Raw genomic sequence first — 19311 nt, forward strand, 5'->3', positions numbered from 1 at the left:
ATTCTTAATTAGTCCCCCAAACGCCAATCGTTTAAAATCCTATTTATTTTTAATTCAGGGGATTTTGGGCTGCTGAGCAAATTACATCTGTTCATTTGAATATGTAATATGATTCCATGGGCATAAAATGTTGATTGATAGGAATTTCTCAAAACTACGAATGGGAAAAGCTCAGTTAGTCACAAGTAGAGTTTACATGCTGACCACTTTGAAAAGGCTAAACAGGTACTGACCTGCAATGGGACTAGTGGCAAAGCAAATAAATACTATTATGGAACTGTTCAAGCATGCCTGTGTGAGGGCATGTTGGTGCTTGTATTAAAATCATGTCCAAGTAGTCAATAGCTGCCAGGCTGGCTGGGACATAGTAGTTTTTCAACAGTACAAGAAAAAAAGAAAATATTTTTATCTTTAGTGCATATCTATGATTTATAGTATTTTAAAATGTAACTTTAATTCCTATTCTGTCAAATTGCCTGTTACTGCATATCTATAAGATAATATTAATATGAATAAAATAGATAAATATTGATATGAGATAGATATGCCATTCCTACTTGTATTGCTCTATTTTTTGTGACTTTTTATGTATATTATTATTTATAATTGTTGACATTATTATGACATATTTGTAGTATGTACCTCAATATGTTTCTATGGGGTGTCCCCAAACATGTATGAAGGAATGTAGAATATGTAGTATCTTTGTCGACAAGCATTTTTCCTGAACTACAAAAGGATGCAGTTTTGAGTATCTTAGAAACAAAACCCTTATTTAGACACAGACTGTATAAGTAAATATAGTCCGGTATCAAACCTTCCATCTCTAGAGAAGGTTATTGAGAATTTGGATGTGACACAACTGGAAAACCATTTGTTAACCCAGGATATTTATGATCCATCCCAGTCAGGATTCAGGAGAAGACATAGTACTGAAACAGCCTTGGTATGTATGCTTAATGATTTTCTGATGGCAAGAGACCAAGGTGACTTCATCCTCCTGGACCTCTTGGCAGCATTTGGTATCGTGGACCATGGGATTCTAATAGAGTGCATGATGAATTTTAGTTGACTGACTGGCACAGTCCTTAAAAAAAAGTTTAAATCATTTCTCACTGGCAGGTCACAGAAAGTGTCTATCAGAATATTCTCATCTGTACCTGTTTTGCCGCATTCCACAGAACTCTATCCTATATCCCATGCTATTTGATGTATATATGGGTGACATAATCAAATGTCATGGCCTGGGCTACCACTGCTATGCAGTTGATACTCTGCTGTACCTGTCCTTTTCTCTGTGTACTAAGAACCCAATGCAAGTCCTAAATGGCTGTCTAGTTGAGCTTCAGGAGTGGAAGAGTGCCAGTTTACCAATATTGAATCCTGTTAAAACAGAGTTTCCTGTGATAGAAGCTCACCATCAAATATCAAAACCGCAGCTGGGCCAACCAATTGGGCTTAAGAATTGGGATTTAGAGTAGCAAAACTGTGATCATGTGGGGAAGATTGGTGTTTACATTGATTATGGCTTCACACTTAAACATCAGGCTTCAGCTAAGATCAAACCTTCATTCTTTTATCTGAGGAGCATAGCCAAAATCTAGTATTTGATTCCCTCAAAAGCTCTTACTAAACTTATAGGTGCATTTGTGTCCTTACTCTTGGACTACTGCTGTAATGCACTTTACATGGGACTCCCAGAAAAAGAACTGCACTACTAGCAGCTGTTACAGAGTGCAGCAGCCAGGTTATTGACTAACCAGCCTCATTCCTGCCACATAACACCTGTTCTCCATTCTCTTCACTGACTGCCTGTAAGATGACAAGTTTGTTTCAAGGTTGGCTTATTGACATTCAAAGCTCTACATAACCAAGGTCCTAGATATTTGAACTAGCTTCTGATTCCCTATACATGCACTAAATCACTTCGTTCCACATATGATGTACTGTTAACAGTACATAAAGTGAACCACTAATAAAATAATTATTCTCAAGGTTAGAAAACTGCAACCATCTATTATTAGAGGAACAGTATAGGAAATTTGTCCTGATGGACAGCATCTCTGGGAGCAGTAAGAGAATCATATAGAAATCAGCTGTAATGAAATTTGTTAGAAAGTCACAAATCAAGATTAGAAATCGGCTGTCAAAAACTTTACATAGGAAATTTGACCTTACAAACAATGATCTCTAGTGTTCAAAAAGACTATTGTACAATAATTAGTACTAGAACTGAACATCTGAATCTATTGATTGAAAGAGGATAGAGCATTAATGCGATTGGGGAACATGTGGTAGTTAAACAGCATTCAAAGGAATAGTGTATCCTGAAAATCTTGATACACTGCAGTTCTAAACCTCTAGACATAAATATAGTAAGAGACCACTTACTATTATATTAGAAATATTTGATATGGATGGCAAACAATACTTTATAGTGTATACAATAAAATCTGGAGAAAGGTTAGGCCAGTTAAGAACCGATTAAATTTGTAGAAGATATGATATGAGTGCCATGAAATAATACGGGGAATAGAAGGTTAAATGAAACAATACTGCTGAATTCATCCTCAAATGTATGTGGGCACCCCTGAGAAATATGTGAAAGTGTGTGTGTATGTATGTATATATATATATATATATATATATATATATATATATAATTATGAATATTGGTGTATATAGTATATATTGTACCTACTCAGGAGCCATTTTGCCTTTATAATGCTGACGTTTTGATATTATTATGTTTGTCGGCCCTTGAGAAAGGTGCCAGAAGGGCACCAAATCAGCCTTTGGGCATATATCTTCTGACGTGCACCACTCTGGGCTATACTCCATGCTATCGTCTCAAGATGAGTATGCTGTTTATATGCTGCTAAGTTTATGTATTTGACGTCTTGCAAAGAATACCATAATGGAGTTTTTCTGACTGATATTGAATGCAGTAAATCTTTTTCATATGGAGTGCTGGCCTTCAGGTTTTAGTTTATATGCATTTTTATTTGACCAGACACCCATACGTATTATTTTGAAATTGTTGTACGGTTCTTCTTGAACAAATAATGTCCAAGGTTGGAACTACCATCTGGAGTCATAATTAAAGGAATGAGTATGATGAAATTGTAAGGTCACAAATATAAATAATGAGCAATAACGAGAGAAATAAAAGTAGGAACTGCAAACGTTCTTTACAATTTTTAATCGCCATGTTCTATTCTTATTTCACATCTATATTTCTTTATTTCGCTGTATATTATTATCTTAGAGATCTGCATAATAGGCAATTTTAGAGAATTGGAATAGAAGTTACATTTTAAAATACTATACTATAAATGTATAAATGTTCACCACAGCATGAGAATCTTCTTTTCTCTTTTTTCTTGTGCATTTTGAATGACATTAGGATTGACGTAGATAGCACCTCCTGAAATTTGTACAGTTCTTCAATAGTATATATATTTTTTAAATTATTTATCTAGACACTCCACAGAAGAATCTTGAATTTATCACCACCTTTAGCCAAAAGAAAGTAACCTTTTTGGATATAGATATTTTCATTGAGGGGGGAAAGATTGAAACTTAAAAACACTTTAAGAAAGTAGATTGTAACAGTTTTATACCTATGAACAGTCATCACCATCTAAATTGGTTGGAGAATATTCCTCGAGGCCAATTTATGAGGATAAGGAGAAATTGCTCCAACCGGAATACCTTCAAAGAACAGGGGGAGATTGTTAAATCTAGATTTTGTGAAAGAGGCTATGATGAAGTAAAGGTGGAGCAAACAATGGAAGAGGTCAGTCGCTTTACTAGAGAAGATCTCCTCAAATGTTAAAAGGAAGAAAATAAACCAGGGGACAACATCTGTGTTCCATTCATCACCCAATTTTCTGAATCGGTGAAGGACATCAAAACTATTATAATAAAACTTTGGCACCTCTTGAAAAAAGATGAAATCCTTTCTAAACTTCTCCCTATGAATCCAGTCATTACATTTAGGAAGGCACCAAACCTAAAACAAAAGATGGTTACCAGCCATCTACCGAAAACTGTGAGGAACACCTCTAATTGGTTAAGGGATGCTAAACGAAAACATGGATTCTTCCACTGTCTCAACTGCAAATCATGTAACATCACGAAACATGAGGGAACTAAAGGGATAGTGGAATTCACTTCCCAAGCCTCATCCAAATCTTTTCACATACAAGAACACATCTCATGCAATTCTATGGGAGTAATTTGCTTAATCACTTGTCCGTGTGGCCTACAATATGTAGGTAGAACTTTTAGAAAATTAAAAACAAGGATCAACGAACATGTGAGAAATATTAAGATCGGACTAGAAACCCATCATTTATCCAATCATTTTAAAACTACACATCATCAAGATCCATCAGGACTAAAGTTTTTAGGGATCAAGCTTGTTCAGAAACCCTGGAGAGGAGGGGATTTTAACAAACTGCTTAATCAAGAAGAAGCTAAATGGATTTTTAATTTAAGCACTTTATCACCAATGGGATTAAATTCAGATTTCGAGTTAATCTCTTTCCTTTAAAAATGTGCTGTCCCATGCTTGACAGTCCCACACAGGATTAATATTTTATATACCATGGTATATAGATATTCCCTAATCAAAGTACTTTGTTGTTTTTTATACCCACTTTCATTATTATACTTTTTAATTCAGATTTCTTCAAATATTTGTGCTATTTATCTAACATTTTTAGGCCAATATTCTATCACATGCCATATTAGTAACTCAACAGCACATTAGACATTGAATGATTCCTATTTCACACCAGCGCTGCGATAGTCAAACAGAAAGGAATTCCACTTGGGACGCTATATAAGGCACTACTCAACCCTCATTGGATTACCCCTGACGAAATCCGAGTGACGAAACGCGTATGGCTCCAATGTGAGTTGAGAGTGGTTACCGGGACAACAGAACCCGGAAGTTGCAACGGAGACACAATTGCGCTACAGCGTGTGAGCAGGAGCTTAGCCGCGTCTGAAAGATACCCTGATGTGCACTGTTATCCTTACCGAATGTAAGTGCAATTTTATTGTTGTTTATTAAACATTTTTTTACTGGAATACTACACTATTTGGGGACTTTTTGTCTTCTCTTACCTTCCATTTGGTTACTGGGACAACTGAACCTGGAAGATTGTATGGAGACACGATCGCGCTGCAGCGTGTTAGCAGGAGCCTAATCGCGTATGAAAGATACCTTGATGTGAATTGTTACCCTTACTAAATGTAAGTGTATTTTATTGTTATTCACAAAAAATATTTTTATATTGGAATACTACACTACAAGGGAATCCTTGTTTCTTCTTGTCTTACGTATTTATATGAACTGTATGGTGGATCCTGGGAGAAACGGATGGGAGTATATTGAGTGATTATTTGGAATCACATTCAGATGACCTGAAAAGATTGCATATTGGGACTTTATTCATTTTATATTGTGACTGTGGACGATTTGTTATATTTTACATGCTACCATTGATGAAATCCATTCATGTTGTGATACTCAGAAAACCTGTTCATTTCATTACCTTCCCAGTTGCGCCTTATTCCAAATTTCTGTTCTATTGTCTGTAACTTTGGGAATTTTAGTGGGTATTCCCAAGAGAATCGGGCTGCATTCCCCATCCTCTCCCTTTTCCTATAGGAGCGCAGGAAGGACACCTATTCTATGCTAAATTATTTATCTGTTTACTTAACTGAGTCTTTTTCTATTCAACTGACAATTCTTTTCTATGATTTTTCTTCCCAACTGAAATACATTGTCCATTGAAATTAAAGTGAAATCTCACTCATCTCATTGGTGTTTCAGGTCAGTGAGATTATTTTCAGAGATTTTCATGGTGATTATGCAAAATATATATCCTTTAATAGATTCACTCTGCTCTATACGTCACAATAGAGAAATTAATTATTTGTGTCATTGTGAGATGTATGGCGATTTTTCTACTTTTTTTTCAGGTTTGAATAAGAAGAGATTTTATTTGTCTTTATCCCACTTCAGTGCTAAGAAAGAGTGAACTTGTCCTCCACATATACCTCTAAAGTACCACTTGTCCTTAGCACTTATGGGGTTCAAACCTGACAAAATGATACTCACCATTCCTGTACTGCAGGAACAGTGAATATGTCTTGACGAAGGTGGCATGGGTAAGTGTTGGAGAGTGATGATGTCACAGAACATGGAGCACTCAGCCGCTACATTATAAAAACAGTCTGAAGAGCCAGGCGATTAGGGAGGGCTCTAAAGGGGCCCGAAGTGGCCCATCACTGCACCTAGAGACTCCGGGGCATTCTTGTTTGTAAGATAGATATCCCCACTTTCAAACTATTTGGCCTCTTAAAAGTTATTGTCTGAAGATCATGTGTGATCACCAGACATGACACTCTATACTACAAAAACATTAAAAAATTCAGAGGTGGGAAGGAGGGCACTGTTACGAAGCACATATCTCCCACGTCCTGGCTAAAATAAACTCAGGGGTACCTTCATTTGAAAGTGGCCTTTTTGTAGTTCTTGTTTTGTGATCACCCAACAATAGCACCCTACAATGTAGAAATCATTAAAACATGGGGAGGGGTGTTATAATACCCAGAATTCCCTCATCCCAATATAGAGACCCCTCAGTAGTTGTGATCACAAGAAAATCACATACTACACTACCGGAAACGATGTGTCCACAGAAGATTGGGTTATATTGCACAAATCTCCCCCACATTGATTTCTATAAGCTCACGTGTACTCTCATTTGGTGCATTAGGTTGTCAGGAGTGAGAAAAGCCTTAGTGGCAAGCGGGTTAATAGATTAGGTGAGTTGAAAATCTTCATATAACTAACTAAAAATATTTGGACAAAGGAGACATTTAATTGTTCTCCTATGTGACTGGTTGCTATATGTTCCAGTACCACTTTTTATGTAAACCAGTTTGCTTAAATTATTAAACTAAGTACTTGTTTAGAATTTCAATAAGTGGCTGAGATTGCCATGGTGAGTTTAAGGCTTATACCAATTTATAGATTAGTGCAAGCTGCTGCAGAATGGCTGCTCAGCACTATACTGAGTAGGGTTAAGGAAAGTGAAAGGTAGATAAAAAATAAGAAAATGTTTTGTCCTGTATATGTGGAGGTGTTTGAAAGTTTTTGAGAAAAATACATATATTGAAAAATAATGTATATTAGGTTAAAGCTTGTTCAAAATATTCTATCTATCTATATATGTATAATCTCATGCTTACCAACTTTACAATGTTGGTATCTGGGAGCCTGCGGGGGAGGTGGGCGTCATGGGGGGGTGCGCCTCCAAAATGCGCGACATTAGGAGGCCCAAACGAATTAGAACTAGGTCCCAAACGCCGTGATTCACCAGGAATCGCGGCGTTTGGGAGCTAATTCTGCCCACTTCACTAGGAAGTGGGCACTTCCTAGTGAAGTTGGCAGATCCAGGAGATTGCCACACTCTCCCGGGAGTCCGTGAGACTCTCGCCAAATGCGGGAATCTCCTGGACATTCCAGGAGAGTTGGCAAGTATGTACAATCTGCATATAATTTTGTGCTATATAATAATAATAATAATAATATATATAGATATACATGTCATTTTATATAGTGCGGCTCACCTTTACAGTCTGCACACTGCCCTCTCAGATATGAAAAGACCCATGGGAGCAGCTGCTGAAGCTGCGCATGCGCAGCACCCCTGTTTCGGGCATTTAGAATCCATGCTGAAGATCTTTTCAAATGTAGAGAAATGGTCTGCAATATTTCTTAAACGGAGTCACTTCAAAGGTCAAAACAAGATTCAAAGTTTCTGCAAGCGGAGAGGAGCGGGGTTTCTGGGCACCTGTAACCCAAACACTCCCCAAGTATGTGCCTGCAAGAACCTGTAAATTTACATTTAACTAGCATTAAATATTGAAACATTAAATAATCCAATTTTTTATGAGGTAGGGGAAGCATTGTAGTGCATATTCATTATGTACAGCTGTGTATGCTCCAGTGTTGTCTTTATACCTTTAGTTGTGTTACAAATCAGTATGAAGAAAATATGCTACAGACATATTGGGATTTTCCCAAATCCTGCAGGAACCACAGAGGTATGCTGTTCTGTGCTTTAAAATAATCCCATCAAGTCTACCTCAACCGACTGAATATTTTAACAATAGTGCTGCAATCTTATAAAACATTTCTCAGGAGACTTTTTAAATATTTAGTGATATTTACTCAGATGCCAAAGCCCTGAATATTGCATGAGTGTTCCTCTTTTCTTGATCTTAAAACAATAGATATTCAGATGAAGTTGTAAATTCAGTTATATTATATGTTTGTTTAAATACCTTTTGGAGTAGTGTTTACTGGCCAGATAAGGTATAGACAAGGCCAGAATTTGCATCTTTCGTGCAAATAAGTACTTTTGCTAATTTCCATATCTAACTTGTAGCGTTTTTGACAGAAAAGGGTATAATTATGTTCCAGGAGCAGCACTAGTATAATGATATAATTCCAGGAGCAGCAATAATATACTATATTGGCCGTTTCAGTATATTACTGGTTCTTTTGTAATGTGTTTTTCAGTTTGTTATTACAATAAATGCTGAAACCAACAACAAACAAATGTATTTCTTGTGACTAGTTATGAATTATAAATAAAGTATATCCGGATAGTGAACTCTTATGCTGATTTATTTATTTTTATCTTCAACAGTATTTATTCGTTTTCAAAATTTAAGGGGTACAGAATGTAAAGGATTGTGGAAGGAAAGGACAAAAATGTATTTATTTAAATATTATTTTTTTTTGACAATGCAGGTATCTGTATCTGGTACAATCCATGTCTTTAATATGTGATTTTAAAAAAAAAAAACTTTAAAAAAATGTAAAATGCGTTTATTTACACCACCTTTCAAAAAGCTTTATTTGCTGTTTTTTTAGTTGGACACTGTTACCTGTAAATTAGTTGGATATATTTTTACTGCTGCTCGCCAGAGACATCAAAATTAGAATACATAGTATAGAAATTTGTATAATTTGAAGTACTTAAATCATCACTGTGTGGTGTCCCACAGTGTCGGAAGGATTCAAAATTTGCTGTGATCAAGAGACAGATTACCTATGGTTCTTTGGTAGTTTTTTACCAAAGAACCACCAAAGCTCTACCAGCCTTTTCTGTTTAATATAGTGCGTCAATGTAGAATCATTTCACAGATTCAAAACTCTTCTTCTACTTAAAAATTGCAGTTTTGAAGCACTTAGGTAGCACCCACCACTTAGTTATTTTTAGTTAGAGAAATTAAAAGTGCATATTTTAAAGTGCAGAAAACCTTGTAAAGGTGCTTATTCAGTTGTATTGCAGCAGAAAATTAACTGGCTATGCTTTGCATATTATTAGATATAGATCTAAATAAATATAAAAAGCCTTGGGTGAAAATCTCACTCAAACAGATAAAGCCTCAGACGAGACGTGGTTCTTGAATTTTATTAAAACAAACAAATGACAAACAAATGGTTATCATGAAGCAATTTGTCACTGTTATTTTTGTAGATTATTGATACTGAAATATAAATCTTATTGCAGTAAATTACAGTGTCTTTTAAGTTTTCTCCTTTTAGGATTAGTGTTTTATATACTCCATTCTACTGATTTTGTTTGAATGCAAATCCAACTGCAATCGCTTTACAGTTCAGCTATCACAATCTCGACTAGGTGTCGGAGCTTTGAATGTAGAAATAATACCAACCCATTTTGTTATTGAATATATGCTTGTCTTGGAACCTACAGAGTAAATGTTGTTTCTCAACTAACTCTTATTCTATTTACATATTGATGATCCAAACTTCTTACAAGAGCAAGACAAGCAATACTCAGTGTCAGTTAAAGAGAGTCTAATCCTACATTTTTTTTTTTTTACATTCCCCATTTCATTTGTCTATTAAGTGATAAATATATGTCAAAATGTATTTCCCGTATTTCCCCATGTATAAGACGTACCTTTTTCCCCAAAATTTTGGGTCTAATAACTGGGTGCGTCTTATACAGGGGTAGTAGCACTTACCCTGTCAGATGACTCCTTTGTCCGGTAAAGTCTTCTCTCTGTCTGATCCTGATGCTGGAAACCCGATTAAGGTCCTCTCTGCGATGTCCGGATGTTCTTTCAGGACCTTGACATGGTCCTGAAAGGCATCCTTTCAGGACCTTGAGGTCCTTAAAGGATTGACAAGGTCCTGAAAGGACATCGCAGAGAGGACCTTAATCGGGTTTCCAGCATCAGGATCAGACAGAGAGAAGACAGAAGACTTTACCAGACAGAGGAATCATCTGACAGGGTAAGTCAGAATTCACTATAGCATTGTCTCCACTGTATAAGCTGCACAAATACTCTGTGAAAAAATTGAGGATAATGTTTATCCTCAATTTTTTCACATGATTTATATAGGTGCGTCTTATACAGTGGAGCGTCCTATACATGGGGAAATACGGTACTTGACATAAAATAGCTCGCCAGTCTGACTGCTGCATTTACCATTCAATGCAATCCTTCTTTCATTCATGAAACAGGCGATTACCAGTGATCCCTTGCTTGGTCTTGCATCTCTGACACAGCTCAGTTAGTGTTAAGTCATGTGTTTTCATGCTCTACTATAGACCAAACATTAAAATAGACATAGTTGGATCTCTGTATACATTACAAGTCACAAAATAAAGTACGGGGCATTTTTTTGTTGGTTGTATTAATTTGATAAAAATGTCTATTATTTGAAAATAAAGTCTAATATTTGAGTAAAATATAAATAAATTATTAATGGAGCAACCAGTGCACTACACATTTGGCACTGACTCCTGCCAGCGAAATGTTTATTTTAGGGGTTAACATTTTTTGCACCAGATTGCCTCTGTTTTCCTACCCATGGTGAAGTTTGTAATTGGCAATGAATTTAATTTTTATTACATTTCAATTTTTTATTCAAATAAATTATATGGAAGTTATCTAATTTCTGGAATTCTTGGGCCATTATTTCCTTCCATGCTAAATTATTTATGAATGCTCCCCATAGTGATCATAGGAGGAAATTACATGTTTACTGAAAACAGCAATCACAGATTTATTGTTTACATTTTTTTAAACTTTCTGAATAAACAGTTGATGTGTAAGAGATCACATGCTGAATATATATGTATCTATGCTTATCGGCTTATAGATAGATACATACATACATACATATATACACACAATGGTTATAAGAATATTCTGCTTTTGAAGAGTCTATGCTTGGATGAGACCAAAATTGAACTTAGAAAGGCATAAGGAGGGATAGAGATTAGTTTAAGGCTTGGAGACTGATGGCAGGTGTGCTCTTTGTGGCTAAATGAGGCCCGGAGCGATCTACTTACCATGCTGCTTGGGGAAACTGCCCTTGTGTACTGCCATAGCGTGAAGTCAAACTATACAGCAACATCATCCCTTTTACAACTTCATTCAAAAACAAACATATTGGAAAGATACGGACAATGAAATATCTAGGTTTACTCCCAAGCAGGCAATTGAGGCTTCCTTCCCTGGATCTAGCTGGTCCTTAGTAAAACCTTAGAAGCAAAGACAGTAACTGGAAATACATGATCTGTATCTAATCATTGGAAACCATCTAATGCCTAAGTCTTACCAACTATTAGAACAAGGGGTGTGAATACTTAAGTTATCAATTATTTCCTTTTTTTCATTAAGAAAAACTTTTATTGCTTTAGATCTAAAAAATGTTTAAGAATTCCATAATAAATCCATTTTTATTCCAAGATATAAAAAAATCCAAAGTGATAAACTTTATAACCATTGTGTATGTACATATGTATAATATATAATAATTATAATAATATTACATACAGTTTGAGACATTTACCAAATAATGTTAACATATGGTTATTAAATTACATAATAATTATTTCACACACCCTTATAAGTGATGTAATGAATGGTACCCTGTTTGATGTGTGTGTGTGTGTGTGTAAGAATGTATTTTTTTTTTTACTTTTGCCATACCATAAAATAAGCCCAGCAGATTATTTACTTTTTTTTGTCATACGGTGCACACTTTTATTTCACCATGGATTACTTAATAATAAAATTCAAACTGGCTGATTAAACAGTACTTTGGTGTATTTGAATGGATGTTGTTTCCTATTTATTGAAAAACATCTAATTTCTTATCTTGAGGTGGGACAAAATTTAGCATTTTAAGCAGATTCCTCCCCTTTTCATATGATACTTTGTCTGGCATTTAATAGGCCCAGGACCAGGGATTATGTAATATGTGTTACTTTTGTAGCCCTTTTCTCTATCTATTTGAAACTTACCATTCCTGACTTTCATTTTGCATGCTTTAAATCCTTGTATTGTCATTTGTAAACACTGCAGTTACATCATATATATATATATATATATGTATGTAACATTATGGGGGAGATTCAGTTCTAAAGAACAACGCAGAATGCGCATCATTACCGTTAGTACAGTAATTTTAATACGGATTTCTGCTTGCGGCTCAGGGCTGCAATCAAAAGTTTTGAAATTACTGCACTAACGGTAATGATGCACACGGGAATTGAATCTCCCACTATGAACAATGTTGTGTTGTGTTTTTCATGCGGGTGAATTTAATGATGCTATTCATTTAATTCTCTCTAATAATCTCCTGATAGGTATATTTCCTTGTAGTTGGAGAATGGAAAATATAGTTCTATTACACAAAAAAAGTAGTAGGGAACAATATATTGTCATGTGAGTGTTGCATCAATAGTAAGGAAATTAATGAAATGTCTTAGAGCTGCACTACCAGGTAGGGTGAAAAATCCCTTCACATGCATCATTCACCAGAGCCTGGGTGTTTATTTGGTGCTAAAATGGAAGGTATCAGAAGCTGCAATTGCAAAGTTTGTGGCTTCTGTTTGATCCTTTGCACTCCTCTCCCTCTACAGTCATTTTACAGCAAGAAATGTAAATTTGCTGCTGCTTAGGTGGTAATGTACCTTTAAAAAAAAAAGAAAAAATGCTGTCAAATGACAAATTCTAAGACAACATCGCTTTCTCTGGGTCATCATGTCATACAGATCCAGTGGGTTTTTCGACTTTGTAACTAAAGTGGTGTATCGGTAGAAATAGGTTATATAGATTTGAAGAAGGCATTTAATATGCCATCCCACATTACATTCATTTAGAAATGTATAATTGGATTTGGCTGAAAGGTAGTGAAATGGATAAAGGTTTTGTTAAGGCACAATATCTTAAATGTTGTAGCCAGTGAGGTAAGGTCAGAGGAAGAACTGGTAACCAATGGAGTACCTGCTGGATCAGTACTGTTGTAGTTAAGCAGTGAGAATACTTTATAGGTAAAGTGACTAGTGGCAGGAAGAGGAAGGTTATATTGCCACTTTTATAGTCACTGGTAGGACCTCACCTTGAGTTTTGTGTACCATTTTAGAGGCAGAATCTCCAAAAAGACATAAATACAAAGTAAAAAAAGAGAAGCGCTACTAAAATAATGCTTGGGTTGCGGTTAAAAAAAAAGGAAAGAAGGTAGTATTTTTTAATTAAGAGGATTTTGTAGTACAAGGAGACATACTTTGAAATTGGAGGGAGGAAAGCTAGATTGTAAGCTTGCGAGCTGGGCCTTCTTACCCCTCTGTCTGTATATTACCCAGTATTGTTTTATTGCTGTGTTTGTTCCCAATTGTAAAGTGCTATGGAACTTGCTTCCGCTAATATAAATAAATATTGATGATGAGGATGTTTTCACTGAAAGTGCGTTAGATCCAATGGAATAGTCTCCCATTAATTGTAGTGGGGACTTGTACAGCAAACAATTTAAAGATTGAATGAGACAAATATATTATGTTAGTAAGACTTTTATAGAAATCATTAAGAATTGCTCCTCAAAAATAAAATATGTAATAAAACCCATTCCACCTCTCAAAGAAAACAACAGCAAAATAAACAAAAAAGAATAGACAAGTAGGACCTGATGCTTCCAAATTATCTGTTTCTATATAATTTATTCAAACATTTTAATGTCTCTGCAGGCAATCGCCTTGCTGACCGAGCTGATTCGAGACAATTTCAGGAACAGCAAGTTGAAACAATGCCTTTTGCCATCTCTTGGAGAACTTATTTATGCTGTTGCCATTCAAGTAAGTTCAAAATATTTTCTGTATATGTGCCATTTCTGTAATAATATAATAATGCATTCTCCGTTTATATTCTAATTAAAACCTATTTATAGATTGTGAATGATGTTCAAATGTTTACAATCGTGATACATTTAACCAAAATAGAGCACAGCGAGCTATAAATGTGTGTGTGTATATATTGATGTATATGTATGGATGTAGACACGTATATGGTCACATGTGTACTGCATGCACATGTGAGATATCTCTAATCTTACACCCTCTCAATATAGGGCCCAATGATCAGTGCTACCCTTGTAACACTTTCCTAGGTTATATCAACCAATCAATATCGTAATATCGGATAATGGCATCATAACTATGATCATTAGAATACACCATCATCAACAAATTCATAGAATGATTGACACCAAGACTATTTTTGATTTTTATATTTTATTTTTATGCATGTAATCAAAATTGGCTAATTCCAGATATGAGATACATAATGATAAGTTAAGCTTCTAACAAAACTGAACAATTTGTCTACTTGAACATTAGATAAGATATATGTATATACCAGATATATAAAAATTCTATAGCATTCCACACTTCATCTCCTTCAAATCTACTTGGAAGTCTGCAACCAGGAATCTATCCTTATTTACCAACGAGACTGCAAATATTTGGGCACAGCCCTTATATCTGTTTGGAACATTTATGTGAAAAGGAACTTTGGACTGTAGTTATCAACACTGATGCATTTGAATATTTTACCCAATATGTTGATATGTTGTTATGATGATCAAATATATATTATTTTTGATCAAGTAATTGGATAAACTATTTGAAGAATATAAAATATTCTGGCATTATTCACCCTATTTTGACATACATAATAGTTTGTGCAGAAGTCAATTGTAAGAGTCATTTTACATACACACAACCTATTACAGTATGGTCATTAGCGCTGGATCACCATTCTGTTTACTGGTAACAATCAACCATCCACTCTCAAATTTTGGAAGCCAGCTTCAGTAGCAGCTGCTCTAATGTTATTAACTCCAGTACACTCTTCAGGATGGTCACTTGCTTACCTTGCAGCTACTGGCCATTGTTTTTAAGTTGGCAGACATACTGTGCGTCTGAACTGTTCCCGCTCTTAGCCATTGTGCAAAACTTTGTTTGCCAGGTCTTGTTTGTAACCCCATTCAAGCCAGCAGGGCTCCTCGCACTGACTCGTATACTCCACAATGGAGGCAGCCTGCCGTCCTGTCAGCCAAGGGCTTCTGATATGGTAGGCATCCAGTTCACAATCTGCCATGCTGGGTCCCAGGTATCGGGGCCACTCCGCCGCCTCGATCCTATGAACCACCATCATAGATTCAAATATATGAATACAAATGGGTGTAAACGTCCATGACTGATTCTCTTTAGACCAACTGGGGTCCATCTTTCTACCCATTGTAGCTCAGGCTTACGACAGTGGGTAGAAGGAGTATCCGGACTAGTACCTTCAGAACCAACTCCATTGCACAGGCTTATTTACTCTCCATAGTGTTTGGTCCCAGAGCTGCCAGTAGTTCTGCTAGAAAGTTTGCTTGACAGTGTCAGCAGTCGCGGTGGCCGCGGGCACCGCCGCGAATCTTACCTTCCTTTTGAAGGCGTCCCGGCCGTCGTTATGGCGACCGGGACGTCATTTCCGGAAACCTCCCGACAGTTGCCAAGGCAACGGCCGGACACTAGCAGGAGTAGCGCTGCGTCCCGGCAGCTGGAGACAGCCGGGCGCATGCGCAGGAGCGCTGAGAAGCCTGTGGGCTAATTACTTGTGGTTATCAGAACCTGCTCATGTGATATCAGAGCTAAGCTCTGATTGGCTGATGCTGGTATTTAAGGCAGTGAGGTCTGCAGCCTCACTGCCGGTTATAGCGTCCTGTCCTCAGTTCTGCTGCCTGCTTGTTCTCTCCCAGCCAGGTTATTATTACCTTTGATTGTCTTCCCGTGTATGACCTTTGCTTGCTTCTGGACCACTGAACCTACGCTTCTGACCCTGACCATTTGCCTGAAAACCGGATTCTGCTCCTCCGCTAGTGCTCCTGACCTTTCGCTTGTCCTTGGATTTCGAACCTGTGTTCGTGACCTCTGACCTTGGTTTTAACTGGCCGCTTCTGTTCGCCAATCACCCTTCTCCTGGGTTCTCCTTAAGTCAGTATACGTTACTCGACCCTCTGTCGGCCCGCGGCCAAGTCTGTCCCCACCACTAGGGGCTCCAGCGAACACTGGGCCTTCAGAGTAGACTCCGAGTTATATTGTACTGGCTTGGGAGTTCCTAACAGACAGTTGGAGTTACAATTCCTGAGTTACCTCATATCAAAAGCCCTTGGCTGACAGGATGGCAGGCTATCTTTGGCTCTTTGGGGTGTTCCTGGTCAAACAGGTGATGAGTGCCTCTCTAACATCCCTTGGGGCAAAGTTTATTCCCCTTGTCTGATACAGCTCATGCAGAAATGTTATTTTAGTCCTCTGGCATTACTGTTTAATCCTAGTGTTGTCCTTGAGAGACATGTTCGCCTCCTAGACAGGAAGTATTTTGGCTAAGTGCAGGCCTGTTCCCGAGTCTCATCTGTTTGCAGAGCTCTTGATGAGAAGTTGTATAAAATTCCTCTGCGGTACCTGAGTGAGTTTCCAGAACTAAGTGATCCCACTGATGCCAGCAAATGTAAAGATACAGGACTTCTATGCAATGCTACCTATTCATTCACGCAAGAATAACAATCAGTACAAGTAACAGAAGTCAAGGGGGTTCACCTCCCAACAAGCCTACTACTCAACCCTACCCTAAAGAGGCTATATCCTCTGGTTCCTTTGGAATGCTGTCCTGATCACCGAGTCACAGTATTCACTCCTCTGCTGGCAGGAAAGGGGCCAATGTCCTCCTGCTTTTGGCAGGTTCACAAAGTGCTCAAGTGAGGGGAGTCTTCCACAAGCAGAACAGCAGTTACAACAGAGGTGATGGGGGAGATGTGTTACTACAGAGGTGATGGGGGAGATGTGTTACTACAGAGTTGATGGGGGAGATGTGCTGCAGCAGAAGTGATGGGGGAGATGTTACTACAGAGGTAATTGGGGGATGTGTTACTACAGAGGTGATGGGGGAGATGTTACTACAGAGGTGATGGGGGAGATGTTACTACAGAGGTGATGGGGGAGATGTGTAACTACAGAGGTGATGGGGGAGATGTGTTACTACAGAGGTGATGGGGGAGATGTGTTACTACAGAGGTGATGGTGGAGATGTGTTACTACAGAGGTGATGAGGAGATGTGTTACTACAGAGGTGATGGGGGAGATGTGTTGCTATAGAGGTGAAGGGGGAGATGTGTTACTACAGAGGTGATGGGGGAGATGTGTTACTACAGAGGTGATGGGGGAGATGTGTTACTACAGAGGTAATGGAGGAGATGTGTTACTACAGAGGTAATGGAGGAGATGTGTTACTACAGTGGTGATGGGGGAGATGTGTTACTACAGAGGTAATGGAGGGGATGTGTTACTACAGTGGTGATGGGGAGATGTGTTACTACATAGGTAATTGAGGAGATGTGTTACTACAGAGATAATGGAGGAGATGTGTTACTACAGTGGTGATGGGGGAGATGTGTTACAACAGAGGTGATAGGGGAGATGTGTTACTACAGAGGTGATGGGGAGATGTGTTACAACAGAGGTGATGGGGGAGATGTGTTACTACAGAGATGATGGGGAGATGTGTTACTACAGAGATGATGGGGAGATGTGTTACTACAGAGGTGATGGGGAGATGTGTTACTACAGAGGTAGTGGAGGAGATGTGTTACTACAGAGGTGATGGGGAGATGTGAAACTACAGTGGTGATGGGGGAGATGGGTTACTACAGAGGTGATGGGGGATGTGTCATTCTCAAAATTTTTGGCCATGACTGTACTTCAATTTCAGTGGTAAATATTATTTACAAAATGTAGAGACAGCAATGAGGACCAGATTTGCCCCTAGTTATGCCAACTTGTAAATGTCATATTGAGAGGAGTTAACAATCTGGCAAAAGAATTCATTTGGAGTGAACCGGGTCATATAATATATTGATGACAATGCATTTATATGGAGAGGAAGCAGAGAATCACTAGATGCTTTCTGTAAGCACTTTAATCCTATTACTTTCAATATACAATTAGCTTTTGAAATCAGTAACTTTAAGGTACACTTTTTGGATCTAATAGTATACATAAAAGAGGGGTCTATTTTCACTAACTCATACAATAAACCCACAGATTCAAATTTGTGTATTCCTGCTTCTAGCGAACATCACCAAAATTGGATAAAAATATTCGTTATGGACAAATTGTCCATTTAATTTAAGAAATTGCATTAAGGATTGAGTATTAAACACACAAATGGTGGAAATGTCCATTTAATTTGAATGGAAGGGTTATTTAAAAGCTACAGTAGAAAAAGCTAAACCAAAAATCCTTAAACTTGATAGATCTACCCTTTTAAGAAAGAATTGTCAAATTGAGGGAAAAAAACTAAAAAATTATACAAAAGCTATAGAATGGGCATAGTTCACAGGATACAATTCACAATATAAAGTGATGGAAAATGGGGTTAAAAAGTATTGTGAAGTACTTAAAAAAGTCATTATTATAGGACTAATTAATAGACAATTCGGGGCGCCAAATTGTAATGTGCAATAGGAAAAAAAAATATTCTACACACACACATATGAGTAATATGTCAGAATGACACTCACAAAAACCTGGGTTGCACTTACAAAAATATCACTTTATTAAAACACATTACATTACTTCAAAAATAAAACCAAAAGGCTAATAAACCTTGTTATATACTCTAAATATATAAAATCAATATAAAACCAATTCTAATATGGAAGAGTATCTTGAGTAAATAGTAATACACTTGTAAAGAGAAACCTATAATTTAGACAATATATGTTCTATACTGTAGTATCCCACATTTTTTGGAGATGTGATAACTACATTCAACCAAAGTCTAATAGCAGGTGGCCAGCACACCTGCCGATAATCACAATAGTGAACGTTGAATCTTGCCTCAGCACTAAGAGAA

The 19311-nt window shown here is 37.1% G+C and overlaps 1 protein-coding gene across 5 annotated transcripts in view; it reads left to right on the plus strand.

Annotated features, from left to right (window-relative positions):
- ULK4 (unc-51 like kinase 4) overlaps nt 1-19311 on the plus strand; it is a 572842-nt gene that overhangs the window by 111497 nt on the left and 442034 nt on the right. For all 5 annotated transcript variants that reach the window (XM_075212480.1, XM_075212479.1, XM_075212478.1 and 2 more), the window contains one exon: nt 14103-14210. In XM_075212480.1, coding sequence (XP_075068581.1) covers nt 14103-14210 — 108 coding nt within the window. The remainder of the gene's footprint in view (nt 1-14102; nt 14211-19311) is intronic.

Source organism: Mixophyes fleayi, chromosome 5 (genome assembly GCF_038048845.1).
Source record: "Mixophyes fleayi isolate aMixFle1 chromosome 5, aMixFle1.hap1, whole genome shotgun sequence".
Classification (NCBI taxonomy): domain Eukaryota; kingdom Metazoa; phylum Chordata; class Amphibia; order Anura; family Limnodynastidae; genus Mixophyes; species Mixophyes fleayi.